Raw genomic sequence first — 24,843 nt, 5'->3', positions numbered from 1 at the left:
TATATATATATATATATATATATATATATATTTATACTAACAATTTTATTTTGTTTGATTTGTTAAGGGACTGATATCCGGGATGGGTGTTGTGACCACTGAGGGCCTCCAAAATTTATTGTTCAATCATTTCCAAACACCAGCGATGCCCCGAATGAGTGAACGTCAAAGATTTCCCTCTCGATTGCTAGATTCCCCCTATCTAGCAACTAGAGAGCCATGTCTTCTTCCTAAAAAAGTGGTGGATAAATTTATCTTGCTTTTTGGTGATCTTAATCTTGCATTTATCTTGCTTTTTGATCCTCGTTTGGTTTAATACTGTCGGATAAATTGAGAATACCGCCTAGAAAATTATAGAATACCTCCGGGATAGTTCAGAATACCGGCTGGAGGTATTCTATAAATTTCACAAAGGTATTGTGAACTACTCCGGCGGTATTATTAATTTATTTGGCGGTATTATTATCAATTTTCACGAAGGGCTAATATCGGTAGTGAAAGCACGGTCAAGTTATGGAATTATATCATATTTGGTGAATTTGCTAGTTTGGAATTATATCATACTTGGTCAAAAATAATTAGAGGTTGAGGGAGTGTTTGGTGATCTTAATCTTGCATTTCTCCTGCTTTTTGATCCTCGTTTGGTTTAATACCGTCTTATAAATTGATAATACTGCCTAGAAAATTATAGAATACCTCCGGAATAGTTCAAAATACCGGCTGGAGGTATTCTATAATTTTCACGAAGGTATTGTGAACTACTCCGGCGGTATTATTAATTTATTTGGCGGTATTATTATCAATTAATCTCTTTAACATGATCTTGTGGTATATCATGCTTGTATGCAGATCATTGTTCCATGTGTTATCAAAGAACATTATGTTATTGTTCGAATCCATCCCGGACTTTGGCAAGCAGATTTGTTCGATCCAAAGTATCATGGTTTGGATGAACAATCAAAACTAATTCGTGCCGATGAATTACAGCCACTACTAACTTTGTTATCTCGAGTATTGGAATCTACTGGATACTGGGCTACAAACGAGTTAGCTTTGACGAGAAAGACCCGACCATTACAGATATACATTCCGGGTCCAGAAGAGCAGTTTACCCAAAAGGACTTGTATTCATCTGGCCCATTTGCATGCATGATAGTGGAACGTATCATTTCTGGTCAGCCAAGTACTACATGGGGGGACACGCGTGTCAACAAGTATAGAGAATTGATTGCTGCTAGCATTTTTGATATGGGTGTAGTGGAGGAGTAGTGCACGTATCTTTGAGACATTATTTATCATATGAACATGTTTTTTATGCTCAAGACATTTGCTACCTTATGAGCATGTTTTGTATTGTTAAGACATTTGTTTCCTAATGCAACTTTTGTTCATGAGATAATTATACCACCGTAAAAAATGAGAATATTACCGCGGTGTGTAATTATACCGTCGGGAAGGTATTGGCGGTATTCAATGTTTTGCATCGGAGGTATTATAAATTTGCACGATGGTATTATCAACTATGTCGATGTTATTATAAAATAGTACGATGGTATTATCAAATAAACCAATAAGATACTAGAAAACCATAAGAACATGCATCCACGAATAACAACAAACACTATTAGAATGTAGAATTACAACAAACACTCATTCATCTTGCAGTAAGTAAGGACAATTGGGACATGTATGCGATCTCGCTCCACACAAACTACACGTCTTAGGAACACGACTTTTGCTTGTGGATTTGCTTGTGGATGCCGCATTGCCTGGTGTCGTCTTATGCTTTTGTGAACCTTTCTCAGTGGGTCCCTAATGTCGCGTTTCTTTTGGCCGACCAGACTATCGCTTCCATAGTGGAGGTAAAACATAAATACTTGCAACATCTGTAGGGACTATCCATGAAGCATGTGGCGGGACAGAGTTTACCCGATACGAGTATGCCTCTCGTAGCTTTGCTGATTGATAATAGTCTCCAACATGCTTATATAAGTCATCGCCTAAATGCCTGAATTATTTGTTTAAAATAAAATTTAGTTTAAGAAGCTAGCAAAAATTATATCGTAGAAGTGAAAACAAGCGCGTACCTTATAGCTGCAACAGCATGCGAGCACGGTAGCAGGTTCATGTCCCATTCGAAGCACGTACATGACTGCGTTTGTACATTCACTTTGAATGACATGTTTGAATATTTTACTTTGAAAGTAGATGGAGACATGGCAACCACCTCATATCTCCGCGACCTCTCCAATTCAGCAGTCAGCTTTCGTAGAGCCTCTGGTGTAACATCTGCAGAAAACGTCTTTGCAGCTTCCTGTCTTTCATCAAACCATTTTTCTATGATATGACAGATCGCCTCAACCATAGAGCATATAGGTAGACGTCTTGCCCACAGTAATCGAGAATTGAAAGATTCAGCAACATTTGAGGTTAGAAAACTATAACGACGAGCAGGACACTTAGATCTAGCCCATCTCTCAGGAGCAACCTGCATAAGTTTGGTATATGCTCCCCCGTCTTTGTTTAATGCCTTTAAGCTTGCCATTGCCTTGTCAAAATCACTCTCTCGATATGCATAAGCCGCCTTTTGGTAGAAAGCAACGGCTGCCTTGCCATACCGAGTAATTTTATTCAACAAATGGTAGTAGCATAAGCCGTGTGCAGCGTGTGGATAAACTTCCTTAACCACATTCTGTATACTAATATGGGCATCGGAAACAATCAACGTCTCAGAATTCTGACCATAAGCCATCTTCAACTGATACAAAAACCACTTCCACGATTCATCATTCTCGATTGGACCAATCCCAAAAGCCATCGGAAACATTTGTTCGTTGCCGTCCTTTGTGACGGCAACAAACAAAACACCTTTATTGCGGCCCTTCAAGTGTGTGCCGTCAACAACAATTATTGGCCTCATGCACATAGTGTACGCGACTCTGCAAGAACCAAGTGCTACGAAGAGATGCTTCAACCGATCATTCTCATCAACTTCCAAGTCGGTCAACGATCCCGGATTGCACATCCGCAACATGTGAAGATAGCCTGGTAACAATCCATAAGATTCTTCGTGTCCGCCGTATATCATCTCTACCGCCATATTACGGGCTCAGATCGCCACATTATAACTGGTTTGAACATCGTATTCTCTCTGCAGATCAACAACAATGGACCTCGGCTGCACTATGTCCCCATCCTCGCGCATTTTCTTTGCTATATATGCTGCGATTACACGAGCTGGTACCTTCCTCACTCCAGTATTTACGAGGTTGTCAGTGCATGTATGGGCAGGCCCAAACTTTCGAACCATCCAAAAGTCACCATGCTGAGTAGCTTGCAACAGAAATGGGCATTGAGTCCGATATCTGCATTTGAACGTAATCCTATCCAAGTCCGATCGAGGAATGACAAATTTTGCACGACGTTGCAAATGCCACAACCCCACCGCTAATTTCAGCTCCTCTTTGCTTTCGAAGATAGAACCTTCGCTCAAGCCGTCGGGATCTGGTATGTTGTCAAGTTTACCTGTAAATAAATTGACTGAAAAATCCTTCGGAACCACCGGAACTAGCTAATTGCTCATTTCCGCAGTTTGTTCGGGTCCCAACTCTTCTTCAAGCCCTCGCGGGTTTGTCTGCATTATCATGGACATAAGCTGCCCGATTCCTCCCTCCAGACGAATCCAAGCAATATGCTCAACAAATGTGCCATAATCAACTCGGACAGACTCACGCTCCTTTACTTCTTCATCATTCTCATCCTCTTCATCATCAGACTCTGTTGATGGAACATACTCTTCATCATCATTATTATCAGCAAACCAATCAAAACCTCTCATGTGGTTTGAGATGGGCTCCTCGAATGAAGTGGGCTGAAGAGGGTGCTCATAAGTAGATGCATACGGTATCTCGATCGAAGGTTGATAAACTTCTTGCTCCGATTGGGAAGTGCCACCATCATGAGTCACATAAACCTCTGGCTCGACCTCAAAAGCACAAAGTCGAGAAAGTTGGTCATCAGTACTTAAAAGAGATCGGATGATCCTGCCACTTCGAGATCTCGATAGATAGTATAAATTCTAGACGGTACTCAATAAATTTGCCATCAAGTAGTAATTGATATTTTGCCTTAACTCCGAAATGCTTATGTTATTTGTCTGAACATAAGCAAATGTAGCACCTCCACCACAATATAAGACATCATTCCAATATCCTCCATATCTCACAAGGACGTTTTTTCACTCCGTCATCTGTAAATTACGAATAAAATAAAATAAAATAAAATAAAATAAAATAATGTATTCTCCTATAAATTGGTTTATACCACAAATCATTATTAATCGCTCTAAATCAAAATATTTAAAAATTATTTATGAAGCACCCATCAATTAAATCTGTATTCAACAATATGCGAAAATATTAAACTCTCAGACGATGGTATTTAACAATTATGAGACGGTATTTATCGAAATAACGAAGGTATTTAACTACTATGAGAAGGTATTTACAAATCATTGAGAGAACGCTTAATTAAAGACACAATTGCATGGACACTAAAATGAAAGACATCGAACGGTATTAAATGAGTAAGCAATGGTATTTGCCATTTCGACGAGGGTATTTTAATATTAGATGACGGTATTTAAATATTAGCGACGGTATTACATTATTAGTCGAAGGTATGCTTTCCACATTCAAAAAACACCTATAATAGCAACAATTTCTGTGTACACTACAATGATAAATATGCAATGGTATTAAACTATTAGGCGATGGTATTAATCAAGTATTCAACGGTATTCATCAAAATTACGAAGGTATTTAACTATTATCGAATGTATTTACAAATCATTGAAAAAAATACTTAATTGTAGACAAAATTGCATGGACACTAACATGATAGATATGTGAAGGTATTTACATATTACACGACGGTATTTAACATTTCGACGACGGTATTAACATATTAGACGACGGTAATATGCTATTACTCGAAGATACATTTTCCACAAGCAAAAAACACCTAATATTAGCAACAATTTCTATGTACACTACTAGAATGATAAATATGCAACGATATTAACTCAACGGTATTTACGAAATATGTGACAGTATTTAAAATGAAAGTAAAAATTACCTTTAGTTGATAGATGATATGCGATGGAATTTCTTTTTCTCCTGGCTTTCCAATGAAATGGCAGCTGAGAACCCGAAAGCTTCCAAGAAGAAGAATTATAACTCAACAAATATGGAGGCCTTTGAAACAACTTGTTTATATTGTAGTGTGTCGTAGTTAATTCATCCTTTCAACGTATATGGAGGCCTTTGTGTTTAATTTACCCACCCGTGAATGTACTAGGAATAACTTTATATTCACATGAGTGTACTTGGAAGAACTTTATATTCACGTGAAAGTAAAAATAAAAGGCGTCAGACATTGATCACTAAATTATTAGCTCAAAATACCGCAACTAACACGGTGTAATTGTAGCACAGAAATAGTAATCAGATATCGTATCCACAGGGATTGACACAACGAAACGACTTTATCTATCTCCTAAACAGACTATAATAGTAGACAGGTAAGCGAAAGTAGAAGATTCAATTATCTTAAACTAAAACGCAAATAATAATTAAAAGTACGTAGGAGAAAATCAAGTATTAAAAGCAACTGATCCTAGGGTAGTAAATTCATTAATTAAATCTATGCAATAAATCTATTAATCCTATGTACCAGTTTAATCCAGTTATGATGAGAGATCACTTAATTAATCAATTACTCTCGCTAGAGCAGCAACGATCGTGGATTTGTAAATTATCTATCTCCGTTAGGTCTCAAGAAAATCTACTAACTCCCAATAGCTCCTAAGAATAGCTCCCTATGATCCACCTATCTCCGCTAGGTCTCAAGGTTAAAATCATATCATACATTCCTGAATCCGCTAAACAGTTATCTCTGCTAGGTCTCAAACCGAATAGCTAAACATGCAAACTATTGGCCAAATAATTCACAAGAAATTAAGCACCAGGAATTATGAATCATAAACTGGAAGGCACAGAAGTATTAACAAATAAATCACATAAATTCAATCAACTATTTACAAACCCTAGAATCAGCTAAAGGAAACTAGCCAGACATAGCAAAATAAAACAAAAGCATAATTAAATTGAACGCAATTGTAAAAACTGAATTGTATAAAAAAACCGAATAAAAACTGAAGTAGCGACTTGAATCTTCAATCTTGATCCAAGCCTTGAAAACTAGAAAGCTATGAAATTCTAACGCTATAAAACTAAAAATATGAATGCTTGGGTTCTGGGGTCTCTCTAATAGGTCAAAGGAAGGCCTATTTATAAGCTTCAGATTTCCTTCGGATCACCATGAAAGTTGCCATGCAAAGTAGAATTCTAAAGGTAATAGAATCGTGTGAAATAAGGCAACTCTCCAGCTGGATGTGCGCTTCTGGAAAATACTCCTACCAATCGCCAACTTCGCAGCTCTCGCCAGAGGAATGGATGTCACCAGGTAACGAGTCACGCCAGAGAAATGACGAATTCTCTGCTATCGCCAGAGGAATGGTATTGCCAGAGAAATAGGTGATTTCTCTGACCTCGCCAGCGGAATAGGTTGCGCCAGAGAAATGGACCTCCGCTCTGGCATTTCTCCACTCTGGCATTTCTCCGCTCTGGCATTCCTCCGCTCTGGCAGCGGGGAAGCGAATCCTCTGGCATCGACTCCTCTGGAATAGCGACTCCTCTGCTCTGATATGTTGATTTCTCTAGCGATTGATTTCTCTGCTCTGGCTTTCGACTTCGCTGATCTGGGCTTTGATTTCTCTGGTCTTCCAGAGGAATGATGATTTCTCTGCTCTGAAAACCAAAACACCTAGAAAACGCCAAAATCATCCAAAATTGCATTCTTTCATCTCGAAAGCCTAAATCTCCTGCAAAGCATAAAATACACCATAAACGCACCAATTTCCAGAAGATTATCTTAAAATACGCACAAACAAACCCTTAAAAATATAGTAAATTAAGCATAAATCAACTCCCCCACACTTAGCCTTTTGCTTGTCCTCAAGCAAAATCTATATGAATCATAAGAAGAAATTGATTTCAACAATGTAAATTTCCATCCAATCATTCACAAAGTCAATTCAAAACTTTACAATCGACACACATCTCTCGATCATGCAAGTATCTCAAAGTTTAAGAAGCAACAAAAGAGTAATGCAAGTAATTCGATCAGACCCAATTCTCCGCTAGAAGTGAATTCCCTAATGTGATCGCCTTTATAATCAATATCACCAATTTTCACACTTTGTGTGCTTTGAGATTTCGACAGTTGAGCCATAATTCATGAAATAAAACCATTTGGGTGTAATCCAAAGTCTTTTCATGTGGTTTCCCATGCTCATAGTTAGACTAGAGGAGCAGAGACTCAGAGCTATCACATTTCAGAACAGGCCAGATGTTTCAGAGCTGGCAATTTTGAAGTTGGCCATTCGTCCAACATTTTTCACAGATAAGATACGATCGTAGGCAATCACAATGACAACACTCCTTCTAGCATCTACCGGACAAATCACGTTTTACTAACTTACAAAAGTGTTGCAACAAAACTCATAATTCTTTGCACAAACAAGAAACATATATCAAAAGTAAAACAAGAATATCCTCCATTCATTCACAAACCCGAAATGCACATCGAAAACCATATTCTCTTCCACAAATTCATAAAAATTAGCAAGATTCGAGACTAAAAACTAAGTATAGATAAATCAATTTTTGCCTAATTTTTGAAAAATATAAGCTCCAAAACACCCCCCCCCCCACACTTAAAGCATGCCATGTCCTCAGGGCACAAAAGAAATAAGGAGAATTGAAAAAACGTCCCTGATTATCGGCATTGACAAACTGAAGCGTCGTGAGAGGCGGTGAAAAAGGTGGGTTTGCGATCTTTTTCAGAGGTGAGAAGGGCTGCGCTGGACATGTGCAGCGTGGAAAGTGGTCGCGCTGGAACATGAAGACCTCCAGAAATCTGGCAGAGAAATACCCGCCCCAAACAGAACAACAAAACAAAGAGAAACAAAACGAAACTAAACGAAAAGAAAGGAAAACAAAACAAAGAAAAACAATTGGGTTACCTCCCAACAAGTGCTTAATTTAACGTCTAGAGCTCGACGATACCTCAAACTCATGGGTCATTGAATTTGATAACTTCAAGACCACGATCCACGTTTGACTTGAAGTATGGTTTGAGACGATGACCATTGACAGTGAAGGTAGTGCCATCAGCGGCAAACAACTCATACGTCCCATTCCAATTGCTCTTATGCACCACATATGGCCCTGTCCATCTTGATTGCAGCTTGCCAGGAAACAAACGTAATTTCGAATTGTATAAAAGTACCTCATCTCCTGGCTTGATTTCCTTGGTGCGGATGCTCAAATCATGGAATTTCTTGGCCCTCTCTTTGTAGATGCGGGAACTCTCATAGGCCTCATTCCTCCATTCATCCAGCTCTGTCAACATATCTCGCCTTGTATGACCGGCCTCCTTGAACTCCAAATTGATTCTCCTTGTCGCCCAATATGCCTTGTGCTCTATCTCAACAGGTAAATGACATGATTTGCCAAAAACAAGCTGATAGGGAGACATACCAATCGGAGTTTTGTAGGCAGTGCGATACGCCCAAAGAGCATCATCTAGGTGCTTCGTCCAATCTTTCTTGTTGGCGACGCTCTTCTCCAAAATTTGTTTGATCTCTCGATTCGCTAACTCTGCCTGCCCATTAGCTTGAGGATGATATGGAGTCGTCAACTTGTACTTTACTCCATACTTTGCCAACACGCTTGCTAGTAACTTGTTGTTGAAGTGCGACCCCCCATCACTAAGCAACGCTCTCGGTGCTCCGAACCGAGCCAAAATATTCTTTTGCGAGAATTTAATGACTACCTTGGAATCATTCGTGGTAGTTGGGATCGCCTCCACTCATCGAGACACATACTCCACAGCAAGCAATATATAGGAAAAACCGCAAGAAGTAGGGAAAGGACCCATGAAGTCAATTCCCCAAACATCAAATAGTTCTACCTCGACAATGATGTTTTGTGGCATCTCATCCCGCTTGGTAATGTTGCCCATGCGCTGACAACGATCACAAGATTTCACGAAGGCATGGCAATCTGCGAAAATTGAAGGCCAATAGAATCCACTATGATTTACCTTCATGGCAGTGCGGTTGGCAGCAAAGTGGCCTCCACTAGGTGAGCTATGGCATTCTTCAATGATCTTGGGCCATTCATGCTCTCTAACACATCGCCGAATAAAGCCATCGGTGCATCTTCTGTATAGGTAAGGGTCCTCCCAATAATAGAACTTGACATCATGGAGGAACTTCTTCTTTTGATGATGTGACAACCCCTCGGGAAGAGCTCCAATAACCAAGTAATTGCTATACTTAGCATACCAAGGATCCTTAAATAACAGAGCCCAAATCTGCTCATCGGGGAAGGACTCATTGATGGCCATCTTTGGATCATCTCCCTCGATCGGATTCTCCAATCGAGATAAGTGGTCAGCTACCACATTCTCACATCCCTTTCGATCTCGGATCTCCATATCAAACTCTTGTAGCAATAAGATCCAATGAATCAAGTGGGGCTTGGAGTCCTTCTTTGTGAACAAGTAGCGGATGGCGGCATGATCAGTGTAGACAATTGAATAAGTTCCAATCAAATAAGAACGGAACTTATCAAAGGCATACACCACAGCTAGCAGCTCCTTCTCCGTGGTTGTGTAATTCCTCTGAGCAGAATCCAAAGTTTTACTAGTGTAGTAAATTACCTTGAATAACTTATCTCTCTTTTACCCCAACACAGCTCCCACGGCCCAATCGCTAGCGTCGCACATCAACTCAAACAGAGCACTCCAATCCGGCGTGATCAACACTGGTGTAGAAATCAGCGCGGCTTTCAACTTCTCAAAGGAGACGCGGCATTCGTCGGTGAAGACAAACTTCACATCCTTCTCTAGTAAAGCACAAAGTGGCTTGGACAGTTTGGAGAAATCTTTGATGAAGCGCCTGTAAAATCCTGCATGCCCAAGAAAGCTCCGCACTGATTTCACAGAAGTGGGAGGCGGCAACTTTTCAATGGCCACGATCTTAGCACGATCCACCTCCAATCCTTGGGCAGAGACCCTATGTCCCAAAACAATGCCCTCACGAACCATGAAGTGACACTTTTCCCAATTGAGCACGAGTGCCGTCTCCTCACAACGCTGCAACACTTGAGCAAGATTGTCCAGACAATTATCAAAGGAAGATCCAAAGACAGAGAAATCGTCCATGAATACCTCCATGATATTTTCAATCAACCCATGGAAAATCGCCATCATGCAGTGCTGAAACGTGGCAGGAGCATTGCAAAGACCAAAAGAAATTCTCCTAAAAGCAAAGATGCCATAGGGACAAGTAAATGCGGTCTTATGCTGATCCTCCGGGGCTATCATAATCTGATTGTAACCCGAGTACCCATCCAAGAAACAGTAATACTCATATCCTGCCAATCGGTCAAGCATCTGATCAATAAACGGCAAAGAAAAGTGATCCTTACGTGTGGCTGCATTCAACGCTCGGTAATCAATGCACACGCGCCATCCTGTGACCAGCCTCGTAGCTATGAGCTCATCTTTCTCATCCTTAACCACAGTCATGCCTCCCTTCTTAGAGACAACTTGCGTCGGGCTCACCCACTCACTATCAGAGATGGCATAAATGATTCCTGCATCCAACCACTTGAGCACCTCATTTCTCACAACTTCTTGCATTGCCGGATTCAAACGTCGTTGCGGCTGCACCTTAGGCTTGTATTCCTGCTCCATTAAGATACGATGCATGCAAATAGAAGGACTAATTCCTTTTATGTCGGAGATAGACCATCCTATAGCAGACTTGTATTTTCTCAAAACTCGCATCAACTTCTCCAACTCCAACGGAGATAGATAGGCAGAAACAATAACAGGAAAAGTTTCATTGTCACCCAAAAATTGGTACTTCAAATGCTCTGGAAGTTGTTTCAGCTCAATTTTGGGTGTGGCGGCAGCTCTGGATGACTCTGTTGGCCTGGTTGAATCCTCTGACTTGGCTGACTTCGCTGGCGTAGCTGACTCCTCTGGCCTGTTTGAATCCGCTGGCGCAGGGAATTCTTTTTCCACCGAATTCCTTCCCCCATCAACAGGTTTACGAATATCCATGTAAGGCACAGGATCGATGGGATGTTTCTCTACGGCCTCCAGCTCTGCAATATAATCTAAAATCTCATCACATGCCTCGTCTAGATTGGAATAAGGGTATAAGGACTGTGTGATGCACTTCTCCAAAGGATCCTTCACGGTTGCAGTGGAATCCACTACAGACTCGATTAAGTTGCAATCCTCGATTTGTGGTTCAGCTGGCTTCTTCATTGCATCATAGATGGATAATGTCATCTTTTCATCATTGACGCGGAAAGTCAGATCTCCCTCTTGCACATCTATCAACGCACGTCCCGTAGCTAGAAACGGTCATCCTAGGATTAATGGAGTATTCTTGTCCTCCGGCATGTCCAAGACTACGAAATCTGCAGGAAAAATAAACTGCTCCACCTGCACAAGAACATCCTCCACAACGCCCTTGGGATATGTTATGGAACGATCTGCCATTTGCAATGCAATAGAGGTAGGCTTGATATTTCCAATCTCCAACCAGTTGAAAATAGAGAGAGGCATCAGATTGATGCTCGCCCCTAAGTCACAAAGAACACGAGAGAAGTTCTGCCCTCCAATCACACAAGCGATAGTGAAGCTCCCTGGATCCTTTTGCTTCAATGGTAGCTTCCTTTGTAGCACTGCACTGCATTCCTCGGAAAGATTAATCGTCTCATATTTCCCCAATTTTCTCTTGTTGGAAACTGCATCCTTGAGGAACTTGGCATAGCCTGGCATAGCTCTTAAAGCATCAAGTAGAGGAATGTTGATGTGAAGCTTTGAAAACATCTCCATGAACTTGGCTAATTTCTGATCCATCTTCGGCTTTGCCAGGCTATTCGGGAAGGGTGCTACAGGCTTATACTCTGGCCTGGGAAACGTAGGAGTAAGAATAGGCTTCTTAGCATCAGAGGTTTTCGACGATGCCTTAGAAGTTGACTGTGAATCGCGCACAATCGTCTCCAGGTCATCCTCCTCAACAATCTCGACATTTGTCTCCTTTCCATTCTTGCCGTCCCGCTGCTCTGCAGAGGAATGGTGATTCCTCTGCTCTGGCTGATTCCTCTGCTCTGGCCGATCCCTCTGCTCTGGTTGATTCTGATATTGGGTCCCGCTTATCAAGTGAATTGCATTACACTGATTTTTGGGATTAATTTCAGTGTTGCTGGGAAAGTGGCCCGGCTTGTGCTGTGCAGCTGCTTGGTTAGCCATTTGACCAACTTGATTCTCTAACATCTGCACCTGTTTAGAAAGTGCTGACACATTTTGCTCCATGCTGAACATTTTGGTTCCCAAGTTTGCCGAGTTTGTCTCCATCCCGGTGACTTTTACCAATACTTGCTTCATCATTTCCTCCATTGAATCTTTCTTTGGCTCATTGATGACTCCCCCACTAGAAACAGAAAATCCAAGTGGAGGTTGCAAAGCATTGTTGGGATTTGAATAGGAAAAATTTGGATGATTCCTATTATTTGGATGATACGGTGGATTTCCGCCCTGATGTCCTTGATAGTTTGGTCTATTGAATTGGTACTGCCGCTGGACATAATTAGCATCTTCCAGCTGCGACACATCAGGTAAACTCGGCTGCTGAGGAATTTTAGCTAGCAGTGTCTTTCTCTCCAACTCATACTGCTTTTGAAGAGCTTCATATTTATCCTTAAAATCATCTCTCTCCTCATTCACATCTGCAATTCTTCTCGTGGAATTTCTGTCATTCGGCCATTGGTAACTGTTGGAGGCCATCTCTTCTATCACACGATATGCTTCCTTTGTATTTCTATGGAGAAGACATCCACCTGCAGTGGCATCCACCATACTTTTTGTCAGACCAGTCAAATCATTATAAAAGTGAATGATTTGCTGATCCTCTGTGAAACCACATTGTGGGCAGTTCCTGAGCAGCTCGCGAAATCTTTCCCAGGCATCATGAATGGTCTCATCTCCTAGCTGGGAAAAGTGAGAAATCTCTACAATGATTTTCTGAGCTTTAGAAGCAGGAAAGTATTTTACCAGGAAAGCTCTACACAAATCCTCCCATCCAGTAATAGCACCTCTGTCCAGACTCTTGAACCACTCCTTAGCTCTGTCTCTGAGAGAGAATCCAAACATCTTCATTCTGATGGCATCAGGTGGCACTCCATTCTGCTTAATAGTGTCGCAAATATCTAGAAACTGAGTGATGTGAGCATGCGGATTTTCAGAAGCTGCTCCACTAAACTGTTCAGCTTGCACCATGTTTATCAATCCCGGCTTCAGCTCGAACGTGTTAGCCTGCACAGTTGGTCCCCATCTGCCTCTTTGAAATTGATCAACCCGAGGCTGATACATGTGATTCAGTGGTGGCTCTGGTGGAGGAGCCCGATTGCGCTCTCTCTCTTCGTCTAGCTGCCTCTGAAGGTGAGTCACGGCTCGCACAAGAGTTTCAAGGTCCATGTTATTCTGTTGTTCTGCCATTGCTTGCTTCTTTTTTTCGTGGTTGTCTCTTTTGTACTGCTTATTAAGATTGCGCAAAGTCTTGTTAATTTCAGGGTCAAGCTCAAAAAGAGGATTATCGTGAGATCTTGTGTTCATACGCAACCTACAGAAACACACTTTAAAAAAAAATTAGAACAAAAATAAAAACAAATAAAAACCTGAAGTACTATAAAGTCCTATCGAAAATATTAAAGCAATTTCTTATCAAATCCCCGGCAACGGCGCCAAAAAGTTGATCACTAAATTATTAGCTCAAAATACCACAACTAACACGGTGTAATTGTAGCACAGAAATAGTAACCAGATATCGTATCCACAGGGATTGACACAACGAAACGACTTTATCTATCTCCTAAACAGACTATAATAGTAGACAGGTAAGCGAAAGTAGAAGATTCAATTATCTTAAACTAAAACGCAAATAATAATTAAAAGTACGTAGGAGAAAATCAAGTATTAAAAGCAACTGATCCTAGGGTAGTAAATTCATTAATTAAATCTATGCAATAAATCTATTAATCCTATGTACCAGTTTAATCCAGTTATGATGAGAGATCACTTAATTAATCAATTACTCTCGCTAGAGCAGCAACGATCGTGGATTTGTAAATTATCTATCTCCGTTAGGTCTCAAGAAAATCTACTAACTCCCAATAGCTCCTAAGAATAGCTCCATATGATCCACCTATCTCCGCTAGGTCTCAAGGTTAAAATCATATCATACATTCCTGAATCCGCTAAACAGTTATCTCCGCTAGGTCTCAAACCGAATAGCTAAACATGCAAACTATTGGCCAAATAATTCACAAGAAATTAAGCACCAGGAATTATGAATCATAAACTGGAAGGCACAGAAGTATTAACAAATAAATCACATAAATTCAATCAACTATTTACAAACCCTAGAATCAGCTAAAGGAAACTAGCCAGACATAGCAAAATAAAACAAAAGCATAATTAAATTGAATGCAATTGTAAAAACTGAATTGTATAAAAAAAACCGAATAAAAACTGAAGTAGCGACTTGAATCTTCAATCTTGATCCAAGCCTTGAAAACTAGAAAGCTATGAAATTCTAACGCTATAAAACTAAAAATATGAATGCTTGGGTTCTGGGGTCTCTCTAATAGGTCAAAGGAAGGCCTATTTATAAGCTTCAGATTTCCTTCGGATCACCATGAAAGTTGCCATGCAAAGTAGAATTCTAAAGGTAATAGAATCGTGTGAAATAAGGCAACTCTCCAGCTGGATGTGCGCTTCTGGAAAATACTCCTACCAATCGCCAACTTCGCAGCTCTCGCCAGAGGAACGGATGTCACCAGGTAACGAGTCACGCCAGAGAAATGACGAATTCTCTGCTATCGCCAGAGGAATGGTATTGCCAGAGAAATAGGTGATTTCTCTGACCTCGCCAGCGGAATAGGTTGCGCCAGAGAAATGGACCTCCGCTCTGGCATTTCTCCGATCTGGCATTTCTCCGCTCTGGCATTCCTCCGCTTTGGCAGCGGGGAAGCGAATCCTCTGGCATCGACTCCTCTGGAATAGCGACTCCTCTGCTCTGATATGTTGATTTCTCTAGCGATTGATTTCTCTGCTCTGGCTTTCGACTTCGCTGATCTGGGCTTTGATTTCTCTGGTCTTCCAGAGGAATGATGATTTCTCTGCTCTGAAAACCAAAACACCTAGAAAACGCCAAAATCATCCAAAATTGCATTCTTTCATCTCGAAAGCCTAAATCTCCTGCAAAGCATAAAATACACCATAAACGCACCAATTTCCAGAAGATTATCTTAAAATACGCACAAACAAACCCTTAAAAATATAGTAAATTAAGCATAAATCAGACATACTTCGAATACCGTTGGAAATAAATTTAATACCGTCGTGGAAAAAAGAAAATATCGTCGTCATAATCCTTATACCGTCTGAATATTTGAGAATATCGACTGGCAGTATTCTCATTTGTTTCGACGGTATTTTAAGTTTTTAAGATAGTATTCTCTAAGGTGTAAAGAATTTTTTGCATCCTTTTAACCTGTAAATATTATTTTCGTGTTATATTAGATATTTGCGGTATTTCAAACTGATATCCTTCGGTGGTATTTTAGGCACAAAAGGTGATGGGGAATCATAAGAGGACAAATGATAGAGAATCGTAGTACACTGCTTCAACTCACGCGTGAACAATTATTGGAGAATTCTGACAACCATAGATAACCGTGTAGATGTGTGATGACAAAATATATTAGAAAATATAAATGATTAAAACTTGTAGATGATTGAAAAAGTGGTTAAAAGTTGTAGACATTTTTTAAGAATTGGGTACTTTTGCAAATCCCCCTTTATATATTACTTATTTAGAATCCCTAATTCTGTCTGTACATGTTTGTGCCATTTTAACTTGAAAACAATGGCATTTTATTATCTCGTTGATTATGTCGCGCCAATTATTTGTCACGCAACGTCGACACGAAATTTCACTGATCTGACTATTTCCAAAACTATATTTCGTTCAACCGTCCATTTTAATGGATTAAGATTGTGCTAGATGTTAGGTCCGGGGGGTCTCGAATAGGTGTATGGGGGGGGGGGGGGAATACACCTATAGGCTATTTTTATGACTATCTACAAACCTCAATCAGAGGGATCTCAGTCAGAGATAGAAGCGAAACTTTACACGTAAACAAGACACCTGTTTAACCGAAATAAGTGTTGACCAACAGGGTTGACGACTGATACTGAAAGCTCTTCAGTAAAGAGTTATCAGTTAAGTCACTGGAACTTAACTGATCCACGTAAGGGCTTCAGTCGTGTTTGCAAAGATGAAGATGATATCTCTCTTCCTTACTATCAGAGGATAGTGAGTCAGATTGATATCATACGCAGCGGAAATTAAACTTAGTTTCGAATAGCCTCGGTGGAGCAGATAGTTGGATTAAGGTTTCTCTTTTCAGTTAGTCAGCATTCAGTTTTATCAATTGAAATAACACAGTTATGAATGTAAAACTGAAAGCTGTAAATAACACAGAGACTTTTACGTGGTTCGGAAAAACTCTTTCCTACATCCACGGCTGGTTGATCAGACCAACAATCCACTCCGCAAGTGCTTCCCTGGTGCACTGCAAACCGTGAACTGAAGATAAACTCTCTCTTCAGCACCTACACACCTCGCGTAGGGTTTCCCTACCTACACACCTCGCGCAGGATTTCAGCACCTACACAGCTCGTGCAGGATTTCCTTGCTAAGCACACCTCGTGCTCAGACTTCCCTATCAGAGTTCAGAACACCTTCTGAAACTCCGAGTCACTCAAACACTCTTATGGGGGAGAGGTTTAAACGAGTGCCAACTATACTTACAAAGAACGAGTTCTTTGAAGCAAGTTTGACCTTTGGCTTCTGGGTACACAGAATATATGCCTAGGGTCTAAGAGAATGTATGTAATCAGCAGTGACTGATTTTGGCTTTGAAATTCTCTTCTTCGATTCAAGCTTTGGGCGGTTTAAGCTTTAGGCTGAGTATCTATTTCGGTAGAGCTTCAGCTTATGTCGTTGAATCGGTGAAGATTGAAGTGATCCTCGAGCGCTATTTGTAGGAGAACTCTTGAATAAATCCGTTGGCGTAAATCATCCTCAAGATTTCTTCCGTTGGAGAGCAATTCGAATTTGGGCTGAGGCTTCAATCTTCGAGGTTCCTTGTCTGTGTGGAAACGGCTCTCTTTGATGGACAGGAGATGTGACATCTCTGAAAAGTAACCACCAGATAGGAATGACCTCTGCAGAGATAAGATATTGAGATATCTCTGCATTTAATGCGGCTGTACTTGAGCGTACGTGGCTTCCTCTGAACGTTGGAAGATCAGTCCTAGGGGGAATGTTCAACTGATACTTGACTTTAGTATCAGTCCATGGCGCGCATTAAATAATCAGTCTTCAACTGATACTTCAGTTGGTAACTGCAGTCTTCAGTCTTCAGTCTTCAGTCTTCAGTCTTCGTTCTTCAGTCTTCAGTCTTCAGTCTTCGTTCTTCAGTCTTCAGTCTTCAGTCTTTGACACCGCAACTAAACTAGAAACGAACTCTAACACTTGAGTTCAAAAACGATTCTAGTCTATTACATTTAAGTCCTATGAATTTTGGTATCATCAAAACAAGGGTTAGGATATTCCACAAGGTTCCCAACACTAGATATCAACATTGTTACTACATCCGTCCCGTGAAGTTTGAGCAGTAATTCTCTTTTAGATCGTCCCGCGAAATTTGGGCACTTTTCTTATATGATAAAAGTTTTTTCCATTTATTCACCTTTTCACTCTTTCATTTACCACACTTAACACATAAAATACTAATTCCTTAAAACCTGTGCCAAAAAGAAGTTGTTCATGTTTCGCGAGACTAAGGGAGTATTTTGAGGTGTGGTTTTGTTTACGGGCATTTCAAGTTTGTATACCCTTAGAGGGATAACCATGGAAAGTGTGTTAATTTTGGGGCTGGTCTTATATCGAAAGAGAACTCAAATCCTTATTCGTGATTGCATGCAAAATTCGTAGCAAGTATGGGAGCACCTCCGAATATGTTGATTACATATCAGGACCTTGGAATAAAAGTTATTGTTGTTGATATATTTCCCAACACACGGCATCGATTTTGCGTGTGGCACATTATAATGAAGTTGATTTTGCATTTTGGAGATTTATCTTAGAAGTTTAATTATATAGTTTGGTCATGTATGGATGAACCTAACGTGTTAATTCAAAGGGAAGTGGTAGGATATTATGAATGAATTTGATTTGTTTGGTCATAGGTTTCATGATATGTATGAATTGGTGAACTGTATGCTCCCTTTTCCACACATTCCTGTCGGCAGAAAATAGAACAACAAAAATAAAAGATAAATTGGGTCATTTCAAACGGTGTAGCATGACCCATGAACATTTTTATAACAGCCCAAGACAATAATTATTTCTTTTTCTCTTTTTTTTTGGTGGGCCTCAGCCCATTTATATAGGCTTTTATTTAATGGTGTAGTAAGGTTGAATCACACAATTTTTTTTTTCTCAAAGCTCTCAAAGAAAAATATTGTCGACGGCAGTAATGTTGAGAATTTCACATATTTCCCACATCCATAAGTCTAGTATTACTAATTGACACTAATAAAAGCAAGGAACCAAATATGATTATATGAGGATAATTATATCATTCTTTTCTATTTTTACTCGTTTCTAACATTTATTTAGGATTTAATACGGGATGTATTAAATGGGACAAATGGAGTGTAATTTATTCCCGTTATGACAAATTATAATTTCTTGTCAGCGTCGGGTTCGTGTTCAAGTTTGGCAAATCCTTAACAGATTGGGTTAGGGTTTGACTTTTACACCTCAGGTCATTATCAGGTTGACCCGATAACGACCCAACTCGACCCGTACACTTACTTAAACAACTACATCTTTCACGAAATATTCTTGCTCATTGGGTTTTCTTTCCTTTATTTGGGAGAGATGTATCTTGATGAGTTGAGTTATGCATTTCAGTCGTTTGATCTCATGACGTGGATGATACCCGGCATAGATTAGTAGAAGACGAATTATCTGCATCTAGCAAAGTTTACATTGCGACAGATGACAAGTAAAAGTGTAGCAGATGTCGTTGAAGCCTTGATCGGGTCCATTTCTAAGCGCTGCAGGTGAAATAGCAGCCCTATGCTTCATATATTCAAGTACAAATTTCGAGACACATCTCTCCTAGTCGAGGCACTAACTCATGGTTCTGAAATTCCAGGATGCTATCAGGTACACGTAAATATTATTTAATTTATGCTTCTTTGCATATTTGCACTAATTCATTCTCCAACCCATTGACTTTCCTATTTTAAATGGTGTTTTCTCACAAATTTTAACAGTAAAAACCCAAATTTGCGTTTTCACTGTTCACGAAACGCAAATTAAAGTATAAGTTTGAAATATTGCATTTCTTCTCTTTCCACACGCGAGTGTTCCATCAATGGTTTTCAAGTTACTTCTCTATTTTTGCTCGATGTTAGGGAAATATAATGGGGTTAGTTCTCAAAAAACACAAGGGACAAAAGGTCAATAACACAAATATTTCATATAATAAATAACTATTAATATGTAGAGTTGAAATTTAATAATCATAAATATGAATTATAATTATAATTAGAATTATAATCACATAATAATTTGGTTAAACGATTCGGTTATCGGTGTCGCTTCAACAAAAATTATTTTACCAATAACCGAACAGTAACTGCCTACGGGTTATCAGTGCACCGATACTTGAGAGACCGCAACCGTATTTTCACCCCTACTTAAAAGGCAGTGATCCAAGTTTGCTAGAGCTTTATTAGGTACAAGGAGTACCTATTAAGTATACTAACAAAATGATTACATTGAAACTTGGGCACATTGAATATGGAACACAATATAATGCTAAAGTCTAATTTCAGTAATCAATATTGAACACTAAAATAGCCAAGAAAGGTCTCCATCGGACGTGTCAATGTCAAGGCAGGGAAACCTCATCCTCCTTGTAAGGACAATCAGCCACCAGTGTTAGCATAAGGTAGGGAAACCTCATCCTCCTTGTAAGGAGGATCAACCACCAGACAAGATGTAATCTTTGTATTATGAAAGATATAAAAATCAACAATTACTGAAACTGTTGACATGAATCCACTGTACAACAGGATCAGGTCCATCAATAGATGAATAAGCCTGAGAAATAAGGTGGATTCAGAATTTGACAATGGACAAGCCAAAAAATAAATAGTTCAGACATTAAATTTCATACATACCAAAATATTGTCAACGCATATAAAAACACTAATTATTGTCAATAAACACACAATTTCCAAATAGGCTACTTCGTGGGTTCAAAGGGTGGTTCAAAACTCGTTAAAATCTAAAGAAACTTGGTAACACAAACTACATATGTAAATGAAGCCATGTTAAAGTGTTAGAATAAATTCTCAGCTAAAATTGGGCATTAGACACGAATTTTCTAGAAAATGCCAATTTTGGAGCCCGATTTCGTAAGTTCTAACTAAATAAATATTCGTCTAAAACATATGAACCCTACATCTACCTAACACATGCATATCTGACATGCTCAATGTCATATGGTTGCCATTCAAGCCATGGCTCAACAAAACAAGAAATCAAACACGAACAACTAATGCACAAAGTTTGCGACCAACAACAAATCACATAATACACGAAGCAAGCAACAACACATAACAGCATGTAATTTTCAAGAAGAAGGTGCAAATCACTATTAACTAATTACCTAGTTGAGCTTTTATTTCTTAGAAAATAACATAACTAATCCATGTTTTTATTACCTGGATAGTCGTATTTCCAATGCCGCCCATGCCAACATGCAATTAGCGAACACGCTTCTTCTTAGTTGTCTAATGCTTTTGAGAAACTTCATATTCTCATACAGATCTGTTGGTGAAAGAAACAAAGAGAATTGTAAGAAGAGAAATTGTACTTGGTGGCAGATTCACTCAAAACCTAAACATTTTCATATTTCAAGCACTGAACAAAATTAAAAACAGCTAAATTAACCATTTTGACACCCGAAATTAAAACAGTAATATAAAGAAAGTATTACTACTACTTTATTGAACACAAATAACTAGCAAATTAAACACATTGAGCACTCATAATTATAGGTCAAATTTGTTCATAATTATATCATAGATAAAAAAGCAAAAGGACCCATAATACATCACTAATATTTAGATAATATTTGCTAATTAAACATACTAATTAACATAACTTCAATCTAGGATGATGGGGTTGTCTTCATGGCGGCCGACGACACTGACATCACGGCTATATCTCAGCCAGTAGGAGTAGGACCCTGGTTCTTCTTTCACCTTCACACCAAAAGTACCTTCGCCGGAAACTCAGTATTTCCTCTCTTCCGAATGCCCTTTTCCAGAATGTGCCCAACACTCGCAGAATGGGCCTTGACTCTTTCGCTTCACATTTTCTATACCGCAAACTTTTAAAAGCAGCCGATTCTCGTTAAGATCCTGCATCACAAACACAAGTCCGTCCCCGACCCCCAATTTGAACTTCTTATAGTCCACCAAAGGCCTGATCGAAAAATATTGCTTGCCTTTGTTGGCCTTGTATGTAGTCTCGAGCTCAGTCCGATTAGTCCAACCAATCATCAGTTTACCAGTGAGAGTCTTCTTCTTGATCAAGTTTTGGATTTCGACGGGCAAACACTAAAACCACCACAATAAAACTCTTAAAAAATTAGCACCTTCAATTCGAATCTCAAAATATAGGAACTAAGGCACAGGCTGTCATAACTTACAACGTAACAGGGCTATACAAGATGATACTTCTTCAACCATACAGAAAACAAGGGCTTCCTGGAAATAGTCTTCGTGCTCCCTCGACTGCACGCGTATGAGAAGCCAGAGGCACACCTCTCTTTTTACCGACCATTGCTTGTTTGAGGCGAGAGTTCTTGCAATTAAATTGAACAAGGGTTTAGATTTCGAATCAACAAACAAAATTATTGATTCTACCACAATGTTGTGTAAACCCAACCGCCGTCATACCTGTTGCTTACAACCCTAGAGTTCCCCCCGAAAAATCAAAGGCCAAATGAAGGGAATAAATCGATAAGTTAGTGGTTACAATCATTTAATACGTTGGATAAAGTCGCATATATATATATATATATGGTGTGGTTCTAGAGAGAACTATATTATTTATATATATATATGGTGTGGTTCTAGAGAGAACTATATTATTTGTGATAACGTGAGAACCATCAAATCTAATGCATCCACTGTAAAAATTAATGCATTCGCTATTAAAATTAATGCACTCAAAAAAATAAAAAAAATTGCTCCCTTCAGGATTCGAACCCAGGATCTACATTCATCCAACAAGATGATGCATCCACCGTAGATCTTGATGATCGAATGGCTGAAAGTGGATCTCCGTTCTTCTTTTATTTAGTGGTTCTTTCTTGAACCTTTCCCTATATATATATATATATATATATATATATATATATATAGGGTAGGGCTACAATGAAAACACTCTTAAGTGTATAAAATATGTATAAATCTTGATCGTCCATGTATGTAAAATTAACGGCCCAGATCTTATATTTGTTAGATAGATGATTCGTGTATTATGCACTTGTAATTCGTAATAGAAAACATAAAAAGGGTATAAATGTCATACAACAATATTGACTTTTTGCGTATCTATGTCTGCTCCGATTCTATCGCCCAAGGATATGGAACGATTCTCTTTCCATATCAGAATTTATTTCTGTTGGAGTGAATTGAATGAACAAAATGAAGATCTGCATTTTAGAGAAGAATAAAAAATTATACAATATTTTCCCGTCTTGATACTGAATTTTGTAGTATCTATATACAAAAAATTCTCAAAATTCTCTCTCCCTCTCTCTTAAATTATAAAACGAAAAAAAAATCTTCTACATTTTTCCATTCCAGGCGCGTCTTTTGGGTTACTAATCTAGGGCTTTGGAGAGACGATCCAATTCACGGCGCAGAGATTCGGCGGCAATAGTCGGAGACGAAATGGCAAAGGCGAAGAATGGGAGACGAGGTTCGTTGTTGTTGTGTGTGTGTGTGTGTGTGTTGTTTAGTTTTTCGAACAATTTCTCGAATATAGCGAATCGAACTGATCTACAACCTCTCTCGCAAAATTTCTTTAATTACTATCATTCTTGAGAAAAATTCGTGCCTTTGATTTTAGGATTCTTTGATTTTGAATGTTTGTGGTTCAAAATTGGGTATTTTGCATATTTTGTGTATGAATTGCGTCTTTTCTTTTTCTTTTTCTTTTGAGTGTATGTGCGTGGGTTGTTGTAAACCCTTGGAACCTTGCGAATTTGGCGTTATTTTTTTAGATGAATCGTGTTTTGTCGTTTATTTATGTTGTTTTTTTGTTTTTATAATGTGAAGCCGGCAAAAGAAATACTTTGTTTCTGTCCTTTTTTTTTGTTTGGATTGGTTACGAATGGTATGTTTGTGTGAACTTTCATATATGAAGGATGTTACGAATCGCAGAGGACGAGTGAAAGATTTTGTTGTCACACGAATTTCTTCATTTGATATGTCCCTTATAATAATTATTAATATATATCTTTAAAATTTTATTGGCAGCCAATATCACATCAGAGGATAAAGAAAAACGACGAGGTTTACCGCTGGAACTCGATGAGCATAATGGTCGACCAAATGAATTGAAGGTATAGTAGAACTGTTACGAATTTAGAGGTTTATTGCTGGAACTTTATATCGTATATTATTTTTAATTTGTTGTATATTATTTGATTTTGAAAACTTTATTCGCAGCCAACAACAAATCAAAGGGTAAAGAGAAACAAGTAGATGGGTTGCATGAACATGAGGAAAATACCTGCCAAGAAAGTGAAGGTATTTTGTGAGTTATTATTTGATATGTACTATTGTGAAAGTTTAATATGCCTGCAATGTTGATTTGGGGTACAATGACTATTGTGTTGATTCATGTGTTGGTTTATTTGTGTTTTTTTGGGATTTGTAACTTGTTTAATAAAATTTCACATTGAATAATTAAATTTTGAATGTTGTACAACGAACATTCGTAAAAGGAAAGCTCAGGAAATGGGTGGTTCATCGGCTAATTTACCTACTGTTGGAGGAATTGAGAGTGAATTACTTGCCGTTACGGGATTCACTGTTGTCGACGTGAAGAAGTTACCTCTCTGGCTTCACGAAAGTAGACGACAATCGCTATTCGACGAAGTTGTTTTTTGAGATTAGAAAGCAGAAGTACCTCGAAGCATTGGATAAGTGAGAATCTAACACTCATCATTTAGAATCTGAATTAGCTCTTCATAGAGTAAAGTAGGTAGATTATGATTTTTAGTATTGTTATAATTTGTGTAATCTTTAATGTAAACACAAGTCAGAATATGAACTGTTACCAATTACATTGGAATATGAACTGTTACGAATCAATAGTATTTTTATGGTCAAATCAGTAGTACTGTTACGAATCAGTAATATTTTTATGGTCGAATCAGTAGTATTGTTACGAATTATCTT

General features: G+C 38.9%; 1 protein-coding gene, 1 long non-coding RNA gene and 1 other non-coding gene across 13 annotated transcripts; 2 read left to right on the top strand and 1 right to left on the bottom strand.

The window, feature by feature from the left end:
- Positions 1–1,744: 1,744 nt before the first annotated feature.
- Positions 1,745–22,418, bottom strand: LOC131022422 (uncharacterized). Of its 11 annotated transcripts, XM_057951906.1 has the most exons (6): positions 22,327–22,418; positions 22,077–22,231; positions 21,528–21,984; positions 21,085–21,190; positions 2,088–4,249; positions 1,745–2,008 (listed from the first exon to the last, which is right to left on the bottom strand). In XM_057951906.1, exons 5-6 carry the CDS (start codon positions 3,098–3,100, stop codon positions 1,843–1,845), a joined length of 1,179 nt encoding a protein of 392 aa, XP_057807889.1. In that variant the 5' UTR covers positions 3,101–4,249; positions 21,085–21,190; positions 21,528–21,984; positions 22,077–22,231; positions 22,327–22,418; the 3' UTR covers positions 1,745–1,842. The 11 variants fall into 11 exon arrangements, 2 of the variants coding, with proteins under 2 accessions (XP_057807889.1, XP_057807890.1); XM_057951907.1 differs by lacking the exon at positions 22,327–22,418 and having other exon boundaries at positions 21,515–21,984; positions 22,077–22,320; XR_009101280.1 differs by lacking the exons at positions 1,745–2,008; positions 2,088–4,249; positions 22,327–22,418 and adding an exon at positions 19,857–20,458 and having other exon boundaries at positions 21,515–21,984; positions 22,077–22,319.
- Positions 13,127–13,233, top strand: LOC131023982 (small nucleolar RNA R71). The gene has a single exon (XR_009101580.1). It is a non-coding gene; the product is annotated as a small nucleolar RNA R71 (small nucleolar RNA).
- On the top strand, positions 20,086–21,015 carry LOC131022423 (uncharacterized). Its single transcript, XR_009101289.1, has 2 exons — positions 20,086–20,224; positions 20,307–21,015. It is a non-coding gene; the product is annotated as an uncharacterized LOC131022423 (long non-coding RNA).
- Positions 22,419–24,843: the final 2,425 nt, after the last annotated feature.

The sequence above is a fragment of the Salvia miltiorrhiza genome, chromosome 4 (genome assembly GCF_028751815.1).
Source record: "Salvia miltiorrhiza cultivar Shanhuang (shh) chromosome 4, IMPLAD_Smil_shh, whole genome shotgun sequence".
Classification (NCBI taxonomy): Eukaryota; Viridiplantae; Streptophyta; class Magnoliopsida; order Lamiales; family Lamiaceae; genus Salvia; species Salvia miltiorrhiza.
The sequence above is the reverse complement of the archived record's forward strand: the minus strand, read 5'-3'. Positions and strand labels throughout refer to the sequence as shown.